This window comes from Mus caroli, chromosome X (genome assembly GCF_900094665.2).
Source record: "Mus caroli chromosome X, CAROLI_EIJ_v1.1, whole genome shotgun sequence".
Lineage (NCBI taxonomy): Eukaryota > Metazoa > Chordata > Mammalia > Rodentia > Muridae > Mus > Mus caroli.
In genome coordinates this window covers 94,849,429-94,867,769 of record NC_034589.1, presented here as the reverse complement: position 1 = coordinate 94,867,769, position 18,341 = coordinate 94,849,429, and the positions used below count along the sequence as shown (strand labels likewise).

At 41.0% G+C, this 18,341-nt stretch overlaps 1 protein-coding gene and 1 pseudogene across 1 annotated transcript; both read right to left on the bottom strand.

The window, feature by feature from the left end:
- Positions 1-4,252: 4,252 nt before the first annotated feature.
- LOC110286307 lies at positions 4,253-8,175 on the bottom strand (annotated as a pseudogene).
- Positions 8,176-11,028: 2,853 nt separating this feature from the next.
- Positions 11,029-16,775, bottom strand: Awat1 (acyl-CoA wax alcohol acyltransferase 1). Its single transcript, XM_021154068.1, has 7 exons — positions 16,645-16,775; positions 15,462-15,569; positions 15,138-15,208; positions 14,145-14,349; positions 13,351-13,522; positions 11,489-11,688; positions 11,029-11,304 (listed from the first exon to the last, which is right to left on the bottom strand). The coding sequence occupies exons 1-7, from the start codon at positions 16,718-16,720 to the stop codon at positions 11,150-11,152; spliced, it is 987 nt and encodes a 328-aa protein (XP_021009727.1). The 5' UTR covers positions 16,721-16,775; the 3' UTR covers positions 11,029-11,149.
- Between the last annotated feature and the right edge of the window lie 1,566 nt (positions 16,776-18,341).

Genomic DNA, 18,341 nt, shown 5'->3' with positions numbered 1-18,341 from the left:
TCTCCTACTCTTGCTCATTTCTAGTCATGACACCTTTCTTAAACTACCTAGGTTCTAATGCTACTGACAAACTCCACTCTTCCCCTAGCTCACCAAGTTCTGACATTGCTCTCTTTGCAAGGTGTAATTGGCTTTCTTCTATTGTCCCTATGCTACCATTCTAATACTGCTTCTTCTTACCTTGTCCCTGACTCACTGTCAAAGGTTTCTGTGTCATCCTTACTTCCAGCCACCTTCCACACAAATGCGTATTGTCAGATCAATCTGTCCAACCTTACTCTCAGAGTTTCACTCAGAAATCTTGGATGATCTTTTTTATTATTATTGTTGTTTACAAGTCAAAACACTTTAGGCAGAAATTTAAGAAAGGCTTTAGTAACCTTCTATTATTCCTCAATACAAAGTTCTCTTTTCTAGGTTTTTTGGTTTGTTGGTTTATTTTGTGTGTGTGGCCGGGTGGCTCTTGGGACAGAGCCTAAGGTCTTGCCCTTGTACCATTGAGCTACATTTCTAGACTTCTCTATGTAAATCAGTCTCCTTCTTCTCTCTCCAGACAATACTTGTACTTTCTTACCTCTGTCCTCTCTTCCTGTCTGGCCACTATATTCAAATACCTACCCACCACAGTTGTCCTTTTCTTACCTATTTTCCAGGAGCCAGGCCTTTAGCTCTCACATATTTTCTGAGTCTTTCTCTGGCAGTTCTTACCAACAGTTATCTCCCTGATATTTTTTCCTTTTTTTGTTCTTTATTATATATTTTCTTTATTTACATTTCAAATGTTATCCCTTTTCCTAGTTTCCTCTCTGAAAATCCCCTATTCGTTCCCCCCTCCCCCAATCTCCCTGATTTTTTTTTCTGGTAATTACTGTCCACATCAGTCAGTTGGCACTTTTAACATTTCTTGAAATTATGGACACTAATTTAAATTATCAGTTAATTATTCATACATACTTGCCTTGCGTATCCCACTTGTAAACCTCTTGAGTTAATGTAATATAGATAAAAGAACACAGGATTGAAGATCAGAACACCCAAGTTTTGCCATGAATCTGAAAAGGGGGCCCAGGTGTGTCACCTTGGATGAGTCAGTCAAATTCTTTGAACCATAATTTCATCATCTATGAAATGAAGATCATAATCTCAGCTCTATGTAATTCTTCAGGTTACAGTGAGGCTGTGCAAAGCTAGAGTGCTAAACAAATATAAATAGCTGTAATAATATCATTCTATTTGTTTAATAAATGGTGCTTAATAAATATGTGACGTGTGATTGCATGTTAGCAATTCAGTTGGTTGCTTATTTTTCAGGATATTGTCCACTTTAAAATGCTTACATGAATCTCAAGGAATTAAAGAACTAAAGAAACATCAGGAACAGGTGGGTTGAGGCAGGCATTTAAAAAATGAGAAGTAGCCCTATTTGCTATATTTGCTGTGTAGGTTACTTGACTGTGTACAAAGCTAACTTGGATGAGAGAAGAGCTACTCTAGCTGGGCTTCCACTTTCTCCACACTTTTGTGTTTCCCTCATCATCTAATTTCTAGCTATCTAGGCCAAGTTAGTTGATCTCTTCAAGCTTCAGTTTCCTCATTACCAAATCAGGATAGGAGTATCTATTTGACAGGATTCGGATGAAGAGTCCATGGAGCAATGGATGAAGAAGCATTTATTACAGTTCCTGTAGGTGGGAACCCCTTTTCAGGAGTTTTCAACTTTGCTACAACCAGATGAGCAGCCAAAATTGTAGGGCTGCCTAAAAAGTGGTAGGATAATAACAAAAATGAAGCCTTGTGCGAGCCAGGAGGCTAAAAACTGATCACCGAAGGATGACATTCGTGATGAATTGGAAGGAAACAAGTCAAGCTTCTGGCATCAAGGGAAAAGGGAGCTTTAAAAAAATACTAAGAAAATAAATAGCTGCATCAAGACCAAGAGAATTTAGGAAGTATAAGACACTCAGTTAAAACAAAAATGCTTTATGCTCTGATGGTTTGGATTTATGCACCCAAACATTAGCCAGTGACACTGACCAAAGAGACTATTCATAAATAAATTTTCTTTTAAAAATTTAGTTGCAAGTTTATATGTACCCCACTTGTGTGTGTGTGTGTGTGTGTTTGTGTATACTCATGACTGCAGGTGCCCTCAGAGGTGTGAGGGGATTGATTCCCTGGAGCTGGGGTTATAGTGGTTTTGACCTGCCTGACATGGGTTTTGGGAACTGAATTCAAGTCCTCTGGAAGAGCAGTATACACTCTTAACCATTGAGACATCTCTTCAGCTCCAAATCTATTATTTAATGTTTTGGTTTTTTGAGGCAGGGTCTCACTATATAGCCTTGGCTATCTGGGAGCTTGTTGTATAGACAGGCTGATCTTAGACTTCTTCATCCTCCTGAATGCTGAGGTTAAAGGTATGAGCCACCACACCTGGCCTTAAATAAAATTCCAGATGAAGATCTATCTTCATGACTTTCATATTTCACTGTGTATTTCTAAGTTTCTTTTTTCAACTGTAAAGAGCTAATTGTGTTGGATAAATTATATCTATTTAGCAAAATTTACATTCTCAATTTTTCATTTTATTTTTTATTAGATATTTTCTTCATTTACATTTCAAATGCTACTTCTTTGCACAGTCTCCAGAAGAATCCGTAGCATCACCTGTAGGACGGATATTTTCAGTATGAGCTGAGGTGTAGATTGTCACCAAAAGAAAGTAAAAAAAACAGGTATTTCAGTGCAACTAAAGAGCTAGTCTATGAGGGACCTTGGTGTGTTTGTTTATCAGAGACAATGGATTTGGATTACAAAGTGGGACAAAGACAAATGATTCATCCTTGAGCTAAAGTGTAGATTATTAAAAAGATACTGACTCTTTAAGAGAAAGAAGATGAAATACTTCTTGGGGCAGGCTGATTATCACCATCAATTCTGTACTACACTTTGGGGCCCTATCATATTCTTAGATCTGCTCAAGAGAAGAAAAAAAATGCAATGTGTTTGGAAAACAGGAGAAAAACTAACCAGTACACAAGGACGATGGCTTCTGCTCAATTTGTGTTACTCCCAATGATATTTAACTTAGAGTTCATTGTAAATCTCACTCTTTTTTACTACACAATAGCCTTCTACCTCCAACATCAAAAAAATCAACCACTTTGAATCTGGGGATTTTTTTCCCAGAGGGTACTCATTGTTTTGATCTCTGACAACTTAAGTTATTATGATTTGATTTCAATAAAGTTTTTGTCTTTATCCATTCTTCATTGAGGGGCATATAGCTTGTTTCCAGTTTCTGGCTATTATGAATAAAGCTACTATGAATATTGTTCTTGTGCTATGGTAGAGCATGTTTTTGGGGTTGTGCCCAGGAATGGTACAGCTAGATCTTGAGCTAGAACTATTCCAAATTTTCTGAGAAACCCCTACATGGATTTTTTGATGTCAGACACATTTTAGTATCATCTTAATACAATCTACATAAACTTGAACTGGTATTTATTTGGGTTCAGTTATAACATAGCATAAAAAAATCAAAGCACTGGTTGTCTGAAATAAAGCAAACAATCAATATTCAATAAACACACTTGATTTATTTTTTATAAAAGGGTTAAGTTTACAATTAAACTTTTATAAAAAGTTTAGCATAAGTACGCAATTACATTTTATTGCAGAAATAGGTTATTTCTGCCATTATACAAGAAAACTTTAAAGAGTCCACAAGGTTCAAAACACACACACACACACACACACACACACAAACACACACACACACAGAGAGAGAGAGAGAGAGAGACAGAGAGAGAGAGAGAGAGAGAGAGAGAGCATTCAGTAGACTCGCGTCAAAAAGGCCATTTCTGACGAAAGACTTCATTTAAGTAACCGCATAATACTGGGTCCTTCTGGTATTCACGCTCTACCTTTGAAAAAAGGCAAAGTCTGCTTAGATTGGACAATTTCTTGTGTTTTTTTTTTTAACGTTTTCGCTCCCCATGGTGGGAATAATATATAAAGAAAACCTTCCAACTGTAGAAAAGGCACTGAAAGTCTCTCATAAATAACGGTATCACAGTCCAGGCCGGAGAACGCCTGGGCAAGACGATCATCTTTACTTTTCCTTCCATTTTCTTTTTGAAAAAGGTCTATTCAACTTGTTTTCCTGGTGAAATGGTTGATAACAAAACAAAACAAAACAAAACAAAACAAAACAAAACAAAACAAAAGGCTTAAAAGATCCTGTAGACTTCTTCTTGTGCAAAAGAAAAAGAGAAAGTAAAAAGAAAAAAAAAGTTCTCAAATGCCATTTCTTTAGCCACAGAGTACTTTGCTATCATTCAACATAAGCTCAGAAGGAAATTCAGATCCCTGCAAGGATAGGATGCTAATGTCCGTGTTCAGGGTGGTCAGCGGTGTCCTGGAGGCCTGGTTCTGTCCAAGTGGTGCAAGCTGATGATAGTGGGATGCGAGTCCAGGGCGGGCTGCAGGTCCAAGATGTAATCGATGACTGTGCTGCAGGATTTCAATCTTGGTCACCTTCTTGTTCTGGGGAATGCTGGGCATCAGTTCCTTGAGCTTGGAGTAGCAGTCGTTCATGTTGTAGAGCAGACTCATCGGGTCCTCCACCGGGGTTTTGCTCTGGGAGATGCTCAAGCTGTGGTCCCAGGCTGTTTTTCCTAATGGGACCGGAAGGGAGTCCCCGCAGGGGGATGAACTGGCTGCGCAGCACCAGGCTCTGTTCAGAATGACTCTACATAGATTTTTTAAGTGGTTGTGCAAGTTTGGATTTCCACCAGCAATGGAGGAGTGTTTCCCTTGCTCCACATGCTCACCAGAATCTGCTGTTACTTAAGTTTTTAATTTTAACCATTCTGATTGGTGTAAGATGGAATTCCCTGATGGCTAAGGATTTTGAACATTTCTTTAAGTGTGCCTTAGCCATTTGAGATTTCTTTGTTGAGAAATATTTTTAGATTTGTACCCCATTTTTAAATGGGGTTATTTGGTTTATTGATATCTAGTGTATAGATATAGATATATGATTAGTCCTCTGTCAAATGTAGAATTGGTGAAAATCTTTTTTCCATTCTGTAGGCTGACACTTTGTCTGAATGATGGTTTCCTTTGCCTTACAGAAGCTTTTCAGTAGTAATTGTTGGTCTTAGTGTCTGCACTATTTGTGTTCTGTTTAGGAAGTTGTCTCCTGTCCCAATGTGTTCAAGGCTATTATTCCCCACTTTCTCTTCTATCAAGTTCAGTGTATCTGGTTTTATGTTTAAGTCTTTGATCCACTTGGATTTGAATTTTGTCTATGGTGATAGATATGGATCTATTTCTTTTCTTCTACATACTGACATCCAGTTAGATCAGCACCATTTGATGAAGATGCTTTCTTTTTTCCATTGTATATTTCTGGACATCAGGGAGCCAGTAGGGGTCTAATCTAGGTCCTCTGAATATATGTTATGGCTGAGTAGCTTGGTGTTCTTGTGGGAATCCTAAGAGAGGAACTAGGGCTGTCCCTGACTCTTTTGCCTACTTGTGGGACACTTTTCCTCCTATTGGAGGTTGCCTCGTCCAGCCTTGGTATGGTGATATGTGCCTGGCTTTACTGTAGCTTGCCATGGGATGTTTGGGATGTCCCTGGGAGGCCTGCTCTTTTTTGAGGGAAGGGGTGTGTGTGTGTGTTAATTAGTTTTTTAAGTTTGGAATAGACTTAATTTTCCCCTTCCCATACTCCAGTTTATGAAATTGAGATGCTAAGTCTAGTGGACACTTGAAGATATAGAAGTGAAGGTTCTCTTAGATATTGGTGTCACATATATTATTTGTCATTCTTTTATTATTTCTAGTCACTTTTGCAACATTTATTCATTAAATATATCAATAACCTATTATCTTATAACAAAACATTATTAACAATATTGTAAATAATATTGATAAGTTATAAAATTTTGATATTGTTTAGAATATATTACAAATTCACTATATTGTATTTATTTTTTGGATTGTAATGTAGTGATGCATCATTTATCTTGTGGCTCACATTGACATAGGTTTTACCACTGAGGGACTTTCATTTTGCTTCTAGGTGTCTCTGGTGTGTTCATACTCTTCTGTATTTGTTTGTGTATAGTGGATATGAAATCTATTCCTATTCATGCTTGGAAACCACTAGACTCCCGAGCTCTATCCTCCAGCCCTCATTTTACTATTGTTTTGAGATAAGGTCCCACTAAATTGCCCAAGCTGATCTTGAATTTACTCTGTAGCTCTGAACGACCTTGGACTTCTTTCCCCCTAATTCAGACTTAAGTACTTATGCTTATTAAGGCTGAGCCACTATTCCTTTCTGCTTTTTAAAAAAATGAAGCAAATATTAAGTTTATTCATAAAAGATTTACCTATTTATCCATTTAATTATTCATATTTTTAGAAAGGGTATTAGTGTGTCCCAAAAATATTGAGTGAGACAAGGATGGAAATGGGCGTAGATAAGGAAAAGGATACTGGGGAATTAGTGGATAACACACATAAGAAGGTCAAGGTTTAAACTTCTTTTTTTTCTTTTTTTCCCCTTTTCCCCAATTTTTTATTAGGTATTTTCTTCATTACATTTCAAATGCTATCCTGAAAGTCCCCCAAACACCCCACCCTGCTCCTCTACCCACCCACTCCCACTTCATGGCCCTGGTGTTCCCCTGTACTGGGGCATATAAAGTTTGCAAGACCAAGGGGCCTTTCTTTCCAATGATGGCCGACTAGGCCTTCTTCTGCTACATATGCAGCTAGAGACATGAGCTCTGGGGGTATTGGTTAGTTCATATTGTTTTTCCACCTATAGGGTTGCAAACCCCTTCTGCTCCTTGGGTATTTTCTCTAGTTCCTTCATTAGGGGCCCTGTGTTCCATCCAATAGCTGACTGTGAGCACCCACTTCTGTGTTTGCCAGGCACGGGCATCGCCTCACAAGAGACAGCTATATCAGGGTCCTTTCAGCAAAATCTTGTTGGCGTATGCACTGGTGTCTGCATTTGGAGGCTGATTATGGGATGGATCTCCGGGTGTGGAAGTCTCTAGATGGTCCATCCATTTGTCTCAGCTCCAAACTTTGTCTCTGTAACTCCTTCAATGGGTGTTTTGTTCCCAATTCTAAGAAGGGGTGAAATATCCACACTTTGGTCTTCGTTCTTCTTGAGTTTCATGTGTTTTTCAAATTGTATCTTGGGTATTCTAAGTTTCTGGGCTAATATCCCCTTATCAGTGAGTACATATCATGTGAGTTCTTTTATGATTGGGTTACCTCAAAGGTTTAAACTTCTATACATTTTTTCTTTTACTCTTCCAGGGATCCATGATATTAAATTAAATACAGATAGCCTTGCTTCCATGTTGTGACCCTGGTGCTTTTCTGGATAATTCTATTTTTATTATTACTTTCAACAGAAACAGATGAGAACCCTTCAAAACCAATTATCTGTGGATCTAATTACACTTTGATCACTCCTTACAAAGTTTTAATTCATTCTGTAAACCTACTTTTACAAAACTTTCCTTCTATTCTAAGAACATCCAAAACAAATTAGTCATTTCATATTACTAGCTGTATTCTCTGCCATGTTGAGGGATTTGAACCTCTTATCCTGTAACTCAGCATCATATTAGAGGAACTCTAAATGTTCCTTAAAGTTTTCATGGGTATTGTTTGAAGTAAGGTTTCTATCTCTAGATAAGCTTATGGGATGCTGAATACTTCCCTTTGGAAAGTCACAGTGTCCAGATTTGTTCTTCCAATCCCACCTGCCCCATGACCTGCCTGAAGACTGGGTGCCTTGAACCTGTCCTATGGATCTCAGATGCAACAGTGCAGTTCTCAAGCCTCATCAGAGATGCTTGTTTTTTTTTTTTTTCAGTAAATGGCAATTAACACAGAGACCCACAACTGGTCAACTGTGTAGTGATTAAGTGCTGCACCGTGGAATGCTTCTCTCTAAATTAAATGGACCATGTATATTCATCCCATCACCTTCTAAGGTTCAGAGATAATTGTGGAAGAGGAGGCAGAAAGATTACAAGAGTTAGAGGGGGTGGATTACTACAAGGAATCAAAATGTCTTTGTACACAGTAGGGGAGTCACAAATGTGAACTTACGACAGTTTTGACAGCATGCATAAACGCCTGCACAAGCTAGACAAAATCCCAGCATGAAGTCCCACCTCCAGCTGAGGATCTATTGGTAACTGACAGGTGCCAAGAAAAGAAGAGTTAGCTTTCCTTAAGGGTGTAGTGCCTGGCAGGTTTAACATATGCCAATGGATGGCCACATATTCAAAAATATTTAAGAAGTGCTTGGGACTTGATGGGTTAAAACAATGAGGACACATAGTTGAATAGGTATGGAATGGGGGAGTGGATCTTGGAAGAGATGGGGGAAGGGGTGAATATGATCAAAACACAATGTATGAAATTCTCAAAAAAATTAATAAAATATTTTTAAAGGAAAATTACAGTGTCTATTAATGTTCAAACTTAAAAAAATCCTAAATCTCAGAAGACTCCAAACAGACTTCAGCAAGTACAACTATCTATTCTAGTGCCTCCCACACTCATTTTTACTATTGTCTTCTATGCAGTAACTATTAGTGTCTAAGAACATTAGTGGTACCCAGAGCATAAGTTAGGATAGTTTGGTAGGGCCACTGTAAAAACAAGAAATGATTTTATAGGGTGACTAATCAGATTTAAGATTCAGCAAGGTAAATCTGATGGAAGAGTTGATTAAAGCAGATTTTACTAGAAGCAATAGCAATAGTCTATGAATTTTGGTAAGGTCTTTGACTGGATTATGACAGTAGGGGAGAGGAGAGGTTTGTTGGGATAACAAAATGTAGTAAAATTGATATGACTTCGGGGTACAATGGGAGTAGGAAGGAAGGAGATGATTTACCCGGTGAGTAAAAGGTGTTTACTGGATGTGGTGGTTAGACTAGGTATGGCCCCCATACATTCATGAGTTTGAATGCTTGGCCCATAGGAAGTGGCTCTATTAGGAGGTATGGCCTTGTTGGAGTAGGTGTGGCCTTGTTGGAAGAAGTGTGTCACTCTGGAGGTGGGCTTTAAGGTCTCATATGTGTGCTCAAGCTCCACCCAGTGTGGAACAGTCTCCTCCTGCCTGCTGATCAAGATGTAGAACTCTCAGTGTCTTCTCTTACACTACACCTGCCTTCACTCTGCCATGTTTCCCATCATGACAATAATGGACTAAACCTCTGAAACTGTAAGCCAGCCCCAATTAAATGTGAGCCTTTATAAGAGTTTCTTTGGTCAATAAAACCCTAATTAAGACATTGGATATTGGTATATTGGATACATTTGGCTATTGCTTATGAGGGAAGTGTGGGTTAGAAGTAGACCCCAAATTATGTAAAAATAAGAGAAGGCCTAATAGTTAAGAGTCAAGCAAAGGAAAAAAGAAAAGTAATCTAAATTGGCCTTTAACTTTGGGTTATCTGGTATATTTTAAAATATGTCTTACTCTTATTTTCCTTTAGCTCTATGTACGTGGATTTGCACATGAGAGTGAAGTTCCTGACAAGGCCAGAAGGCATCGCATTCCCTGGAGCTGGAGATACAGGTGGGGAGAATTGCCCAGTATGGGTGCTGGGAACCAAACTTGAATCCCCTGCTTGAGCAGTATGTATTCTTAACCATTGAGCTATCTCTCCATCCCCTTAAAATGTCTCTTTTTATTTACTCCTTTAGATTTCTCAAAATGCAGGGGCTGGAGATGTGGTTCAATTGGTAGTGTGAAATACAGATATCCTATTTACTGAGCTTGTTCTAGGCCCTGGGTTCCATTCTCAGCACCACATAAATCAGACATGGTGGCACATTCATGTGAGCCCAGCACTAAGGAGGTAGAGGCAAGAGGGTCAGGAGTTCAAGGTCATCCTCTGATACATAACAAGTTTGAAGCCAGCCTGGGCTACATGAGATACCATCTCAAACACACAAACAAAAAAAGAAAAGAAAGTATCAGAGTATACTTTTCAGGAAAAAAAAAAAACCCGATATATAGAATTCAGTAAGGGTTAACATAGCCAAAGATCACCAAAAGGAAAATATATCTGAAAGACTTATACCACCTGATCTCAAGTAAGGTGCCTTTGTTTGTTTGTTTGTTTGTTTGTTTTTTTGAGACAGGGTTTCTCTGTATAGCCCTGGCTGTCCTGGAACTCACTCTGTAGACCAGGCTGGCCTTGAACTCAGAAATCCGCCTGCCTCTGCCTCCCAAGTGCTGGGATTAAAGGCGTGCGCCACCACCGCCCGGTGTAAGTTGCCTTTTATCTATTCAAAATCATGCTTGGCAGTGATATGGAAGTAAGCCATTGTATTTGAGGACAGAAGATTATTTTTAAAATTGTGTATGAATAGTTGTAACAGCACTATTCATAGCTAAAAGGTGGGGGGAAAACAGATGCCCTTCCACTAGTGACTGGATAGACAAAATGCAGTTTATCCAAAATAGGTTGTTATTCAGTCACAAAGAATGGAGCACTGTTCCATACTATAATATGGAGGGACCTTGAAAACACGCTGGAAGAAAGAAGGCAATCATGAAAGAACATATGCTATATTGTTCCATTTCTATGCAATGTTCAGCCTGGCAAAGCCTTGGGGACAGAAGGTGAATCCGTGCTTGCTAGGTGCTGAGGGAGTGGACAGTGACTGCCGATGTGTACTGGGTTTCTAGTGGCACTTGAAAGAACTCCAAAAGTAGCTTGTGGCGGCCATTGTACAGCTCTTTGAAAATACTAAACACTGCTGAACTTTATGCCATGCAAAGTACATATTAATTTCATCTTTTTATTAACATTTTAAAAAACTGGATTTAAAAATTTCAGGGTCTAAGGGTGTCCCCTCTGAAGAATGCCTGGGTGGGGATCCTCAGGGACAACTCCTGCAGGGGTGCAGGCAGGGGCAGTATTATGGTCAGGAAGGAGCTCTTAATGCCCCTTCCATGACTGCACACACAGCCTCCTTCATCTTCCTTCCTTTTCCCCTTTTCCAGAACTCCGGTTCTAGGCAACACAGTTTCTTCTTCAAAGCAGGTGCCGCCCTTCTCTAGAGTGCACAGACACTTTAATCACAAGAACATCAGCTTCTGGGTGTTGGAGCAGCCATACTGGACCTTGTGCTGCTCAAACAGTTTGTACAGGGCATCCATGTAGAGTGCATGGTATTTGTCCACTATCTCTGGGCTTGGGTTTTTAACCTGGGGCAGTGGCAAAGCCTCCCCAACTGTTGAAAGAGATGAAAGAAAAAAAAAAAAAGAGGAGTCAAAGAGCCAGATACTCTGGCCATTTCAATCAGCTGCCAGCTTCTCCCACTCTGCTGCCCTCTTCTTTGGTAGGAGAGGGGTAAGATGCAGTTAGATGGATGGAGAAAGAGCCTAGATGGACCCGAGGCTGAAAGTAGCACTCACCTACAGTGACGATGGGTTTGTGGTATGGTAGGAGTCCCTTGCAGTCTTGATGGAAACCTTGTCCATAGAAGACACAGCAATAGAAACCAAAGATCCGGCGAAAGAAGCTTTGGAACTTGAACATCCAGCTATCCTCATGAAACAGTACCTGGTCATATACCTCTGTTTCTCCAAACGTGAAGGTAGGGACCAGATGAGCCCTGTAGGAAAATGCTCATTTCTCAGACTTAGGCTATCCTGGAAACCATGGAGGGACTTTTGTTCAAGGCCAGGCACTCTTCCATTAAGATGCAGCATTAAAGGCCTAAAACATTCTTTTCTACATTAAACAAGGTTCCCTATTTGGTATATCTTGTCTTGAAATTTTCCAGGCCAATGAGGGTGTTATCTTTAGCCTGGATTACAAGGGCAAAATATAGAGAGACAGAGAGGAAAGAAGAGTCAGGAAGTGACACTCAGAGACCCACATGGTGAAAACTTCCAAGGGCTATCAAGGAGGAAACACCTTAACTTTCTGCTAGAGCACTAAGAAGATGTCAGTAATGTGTATAAATGCACATGTCAGAGATGCTTCCCGCCCCTCCTTCAAGGAGAATAAACATAAGGTATTGTCCTTGGGATTCTAGCAGAGAACATTGGTTCTTTTCTAAAGCCCACAAGAACCCACTGTGAACAGTGCTCTAGGAAAAGGATCAGGCTCCTTAAGTGAGAAAAAGTGAGCATAGCATTTGACATGTGCTACTTGATTGGCTCCTCATAATTAATAGTGAGGCTATAGTGGGAGAAACCCAAACCCAGGCCCAGAAGAACGAACATTCTGAAGGCAGACAGAGAGTAGCAGGGCCTAGACTAGAACCCAAGGATCCTGGCTCCAACTCAGAGCTCTCCTTTTATACTATACTTCAAAATGATAGGCCCCTCAGGTGAGGTCATTTGAAGACAGAATTGCCTCCTCCCTGAGTATGCAATGGGAAAATTGCCCTTGTGTTCAGTAAGCTAGACTACTTAATAGGTTAGGCTCCTTCTTACTCCAGACACCAGCTCCTTCAATTTTTCTTTTCCCAAAATAGCGCACCTGGCATTTATCAGTCATCCTCTATGTACAAGGTACATGGTGGGTGTTTTATATGCATGAATTCACTCATAACTTGCTGAATCTGGTGGCTTAGATCTGTAATCAAAGCTACCCAGGAAGCTGAGGCAGGGGGATCATAAGTCTACCAGAGCTGTAAAGTCCAGTCACATCATGCAAGCAGAACAATAATCAGTAGTCATGTTAGGAAGATGAAAATCCCAAAGATTATATCCTTGAATGCATGATAAGTCATATAGCCAGGGATATTGTTATTGTTGTTACTACAACCACTATTATTATTATTATTATTATCTGGTGGTGGGATGGAGCGAAGAGGCTCATGCATGTTAGGCAGTTGCTCTACCACTCAACTACTTGTCAAACCTCATGAAACCAGGATTTTAAGTCATGCTTCAGACTCCAGCTCTTCACACAGAGTCATTGCTCTGCAGTGTGTCTCGCACTTATTGTCAACAGACAAGTGTGGATTGCATCTACTAGCCACAGAAACGATGTGGATGTAATTGACGTGTTAGCCTGAGCCTAATTGCCTTTGACGTTCTCTCTGAGTTCATAGTCTGACTTCATAGGAACTGGTGCAGCTTGCTTACAGGAAGCAGATGGCTTAAAGCTTAAAAAAAAAAAAACAAAAAAAACTACACCTATCTCTCCCTAACAGTCATAAGTTCCCAGGGGGCAAAACTTAAATGGTACTCATCTTGATATAATCTACAGGGTCATATCGTGCAGAGAGGGCTACCTTCTCCTCCTGTTGGGGGCCACCTACCCATGTTGGAGGGCTGTGCGCACAAACCCTTTGCGTTTCTTGAGGAGGAGGGTGGTGGTGTTAGGCACACTCTGTAGGGCCTCTCCCACTCCTCCAATGACAATGCCCACAAGGTTTCCAGTGCCATGGCTCAGCAGGTAGTCGATGGATGCCTGGCTCACAGAACACAATCCTAGAGAGAATCAAGACACAGAGAGGACAAAGTAAGTCATCAGGAGAGGAGCAAATGTTAGAGATCAGAGGCTGGCTTCTGTGTTCCCATGGTTCATAGGAGGAAAGCTCAAGGAGCTGGGACAGAAGTATGGTGAAGAGAAGGCCATGAGAATGTTTCACTTGAAGGCAATGTCTATAGGAAGCACTGGAAAGAAGCTACAGCAGGGTGGATTTCTGTGGGATAAATAAACCTTTCTGAATTTCATTTTTCTATCCTTTTCTATTAATAGCAATACGCACTGCTCAGTGAGCACATACTCCATGCCAGGAATCATGCTGACTGCTTTACTTATTTAAGACACTATTCTTAAGAGAATCCTCATGTAACTGCTATGCAATTTTAGCATTATTTTTTCAGTTGAGTCCACTAGAAGTTAGCTGATTTGCCTGTGATCTTACAACAAGCAACAGAGCCAAGATTTCAGCTGGACAGGTTAACTCCAGGATATATGCTTTGGCTTCCACACTATGATTATGGGGCAAAGGAATGGTGCAGTGAAGGAGAAGAGGCTTAAAAGGGTGCGTTACAAAAAGCTACAGTGAAATGGACCAGAAGCTCCAGTGAGTATGATCAGAAGCACCTTTGGCCATGATGTAGTCCCTAATAATGGGGATCTTGAAGAACCAGGACAGTGTGGCCAAATGAGGAGTGATGCCTGGGAAGGTCTTCGAGAAGCCTGTGGCCTCAGTGCAGAAGTTGCAGAAGGCACCGAAGGTCAGGATACCATGGGGGTGGACCCCCATGATGTAGTTCTCTGAAGGTGACAGGTCCTTAGTCTTCAGGATCTGCAACCATGGAAACAAATGGCATAGAGGGTGCAATGAGCTCACATAGAGCAGCAAGGTGAAGACATGCCAGGGATTTAAGTGTTCTCGGAACTAGCTGCTTAACAGGCAAAGCACACAAGGGTTTCAATAGGCATGCACTTTGATCTCCACAGCCCTGGGGTGACAAGATAAGATCTGAGGCAAGTGAAACTGATGAAACACTTGCTTAAATACTGCCATATCTGTGAAGCACTTCTTCTCTATTCTTCATTAGAATCACTTCTGTGTCTTGTACCGTGCACCTACCTGTTCACCCCAGCATCTGGGAGTTTATTTATTTATTTATTTATTTATTTATTTATTTATTTATTTGAGACAGGTAGCCCTGGATGTCCTGGAACTCACTCTGTAGACCAGGGTGGCCTGGAACTCAGAAATCCACCTGCCTCTGCCTCCCAAATGCTGGGATTAAATGTGTGCGCCACCACTGCCTGGCTCAGATGGGAGCTTCTTGCTCATGAAGAATCACATTGTAGCTACTTCTCTGAAGCCCAAACATGTGACTAGTTGGAAGAGCTTGAATCATGTTTGTTAAACTGAAGGGCACTTTCCTTCAGCCTATATCATATAGGAGGTCATACAAGAGTTTCCAAACTATCCTATTGAAGTACAGAAGAATGTTCTATAATCTAGCCAGAGCTGACACTTTGCCGAGGTGCTCAGTTTTCTTATGGGCACTCCTAGTCATTTGGTATAATGTCTGCATTTTGAGTGTTGTGAGAGACAGTGGGGGAAGGGATACTTACTGTGATGGGGAAATAGTCCCTGATGTGGGTCCAGACATTCCAGTTCCTTACCCAGGCTGAACGCCTGCCACCTGAGACAAAAGTGCCAGTAGAGGATATTAGTATTGCCACCCCAGGTCTCCTATTCACCCAGAGATTCCCTAGAAACTTGGAGGGACAACATCCAAGAGGAAAGGAAGATATCCCAGAATGGTTTCAGCTGTCTAGCATTTGTACCTCTAAGAACTTAAGAGAGAGGTTGGTGGCTTGGTGAGTGGAACCCTCCTGAAAGCAGGGTTCTAGGCTATGGTGGAACATTCTTTTTTCTAGGTTCACAAGTCTTACCTTTATCTGGAGTCTTCCAGTCGAGAAATAACCAGACAAAGTAAACTGTTGGTAGTGGCCACAAGGGTGTGAACAATAGGCAAATTAACAATGGCTGCACAATCCAAACTGAGGAGAGAGTAAACCAAACCAAATTTGTACTGGGAGCAGAATTTGGCCATATCCAGTCCTATTACTACTACCACATACTACCCACACTGTGATCCTGGGCGTCAGCACAGGGATCCTGTGCTAGGTCTAGGTCCTGACATTTGCCCTTCAGAAATTTCTTCTGTCATCTACCATGTGCAATCCTCACTTCTCCTCCTACCTCTCATGTTCTCCTGATTCCCTGTACTTTGGCTCTGTGCCCAGAACAAGCTTCTTGCCGACTGCTCACATTCAGCTCTCATTTTTCCCTTTTTGTCCCCAATCTCCTTTAGTATCCATCATCCTAGAATTGTGATAGGGTATGGATATACATTTCTTCCCTCTCAGATTCTCCATCTTTCTCTTGACCATTCCAATCTAATATCTCCATCCCTGTACTGTTTCCTACCCACTGTCCTTGACCTCTTGCCAATTCAACACCCCTTCCATTGTCTTTCTTTCACGCCATACTACCAGTCAACTCTCAGAGCGGAAAACACTGGCTCAAATGCTGGCTATACAGGTGGGCATGTTGGCATACACCTGCAATTCTAGCACACAGGAAGCCGAGACAAGAAGGTGAGTTAGACACCACGCTGAGCGTAGACTTGTCTCTTAAAATTCAACTGACCCATCAGTAAGACACCAACAAAATAAACCAAGAGAACAAATGAAGCAAAAACCTCCACAGGCTCCATTTCTCTAAATCTACAATGCTACCTGTTCCTCTGTGCTATTACATGTTCCTAAAGAAACCCTCTTAATCACATTTCCTCTCCATAGGTAATACAGGTTAAGGAATGCTTGGAATTAACTGGTACATTCATATCTATCCTGACTATGCTCCATGCTCCATTCTGTTCTCACTGTGACCTGGGGCTTCATCTCTTCCTTTTCTTTCAGGGTACATAGAGCTCAAGACTCCATGGCACAGCTCTCTAGTACTATCTAAATTGATCAAAAGACCAAGAATGAGACCATAAGAATATCACCCAGGTCTGGCCCTGCCTTCTTGGATTGGCTTTTTACTGTGCACCCTTGATTCAGTACTCACAAATGGCAACGTAGCTCAAGGGCCACTGCAGAAGGCTCAGATTCTGTAAGTGTTCAGTCTTCATAGAGTAAGACATGATGCCCAGGACCCTGAGGGAGGTAATGTTACTAGAGCCTGTTCCAATGAACGATGCCACCAGTCTCTGGATGCTCACTTAGTAGTGAATGCCTGAGACTATGAAGAGCTGACACTTGCCCTCTCCCCTCTTTTCCATAACTCCCTCCCCCCACCCACTGCAGAGGCATGTTCAGTAGCACTGGGGACTGCCCACAGGCCTAGCCCTGCCCACTGCCCTTTGACTCTTTCCTGTGACTATGAGGATATCAGGATGAAGAAAAGAGAACATGACTGTCATTCAGTCTAAGTGGCAGATACCCAGAGAGGGGAAATTCTCTCACAGGCCACTCTGAGACTACAAGGGGTATAAACTGAAGGAGACACTGATGAGAAGACTATTGGGGGTTATAGGATGAGGGGCACCTGGAACTGCATCTGTGTTGCCCTCAAGTAGCCTGATGAGAGACTGCCCTGTCTCATACTTTTCTGCATGTACACAAAAGTAGAGAGTGGAACACAATTTCAACTTTACACTTTCATTAAGTATTGTTTGAACCCAAGCACTGGAAAACAACAACAGCAGCAGCAGCAGCAGCAACAACAACAACAAAACCCAATTGTTAACATTTTGGCATAATTGTTCATCTGTCTGCTTATCTGGGAGGAGTATTTTACAGTAACTGTGTGACCCCGTGCCAGTCCATCACTAAATCCTTCATTATGGAGGTGGAAAATTTCAGATGTTTTCTTCGACCATATTACTACCACTGTTGCCCTTAACAGATGTAAAGATTCTCTAACAATAGCTAATATTCAATATATAGGGGAGGATCTTAGTTCTAAACAAGATTCGCTGGTTATATTTGGATATTGTGTCATTTAAGTTTGTTTGTTTGTTTATTGTATATGAGCACACTGTCGCTGTCTTCAGACACACACCAGAAGAAGGCATCGGATCCCATTACAGATGGTTGTGAGCCACCATGTGGTTGCTGGAAATTGAACTCAGGATCTTTGCAAGAGCAGTCAGTGCTCTTAATCACTGAGCCATCTCTCCAGCCATTAAGTCTCTCTTTTAGTTACACTCTTGCTCTCTCACCATAAAATAAAACCCAGATTTTAAAAACCTATTTAAAAACATGTATGGAAGCCAGGCGTGGTGGCGCATGCCTTTAATCCCAGCACTCGGGAGGCAGAGGCAGGTGGATTTCTGAGTTTGAGGCCAGCCTGGTCTACAAAGTGAGTTCCAGGATAGCCAGGGCTATACAGAGAAACCCTGTCTCGAAAAACAAACAAACAAACAAACAAACACAAAAACCCCATGTATGGATTAATGACTATTTTTAGACAACACCTGGTAACCACCATTAGGTGAAGACAGGACCTTCAACTTAGTCCACATCCTCTCCATGTGCCTGACCCATTCACATCCCAGTCCTCTTTCTCCCCTCCAAGTAACCATTATCTGAAAACCTAGAGTCATCTTCTTCATGATTGTCTATGGGATACCTCTCCAGATATAATCCCTTAATAACTATGCTTTATTAGTAACCATTTAAAATTTAAGTTTTCTTCTTTTGAACTTTCTATTCTGGAATAACTAGATTTACAAGGGAGTTGCAAACCCAGTACAGAGAGCT

What these genes read in the sequence shown, in the direction of transcription:
- Awat1 (XM_021154068.1), bottom strand. Translation starts at nt 16,720, where the DNA reads ATGTCTTACTCTATGAAGACTGAACACTTACAGAATCTGAGCCTTCTG. An exon ending in CTGGAAGACTCCAGATAAAG is followed by an intron (nt 15,209 to 15,461) that starts GTAAGACTTGTG and finishes CTTTTGTCTCAG; the next exon opens with GTGGCAGGCGTTCAGCCTGG. An exon ending in GGACTACATCATGGCCAAAG is followed by an intron (nt 13,523 to 14,144) that starts GTGCTTCTGATC and finishes GATTCTCTCTAG; the next exon opens with GATTGTGTTCTGTGAGCCAG.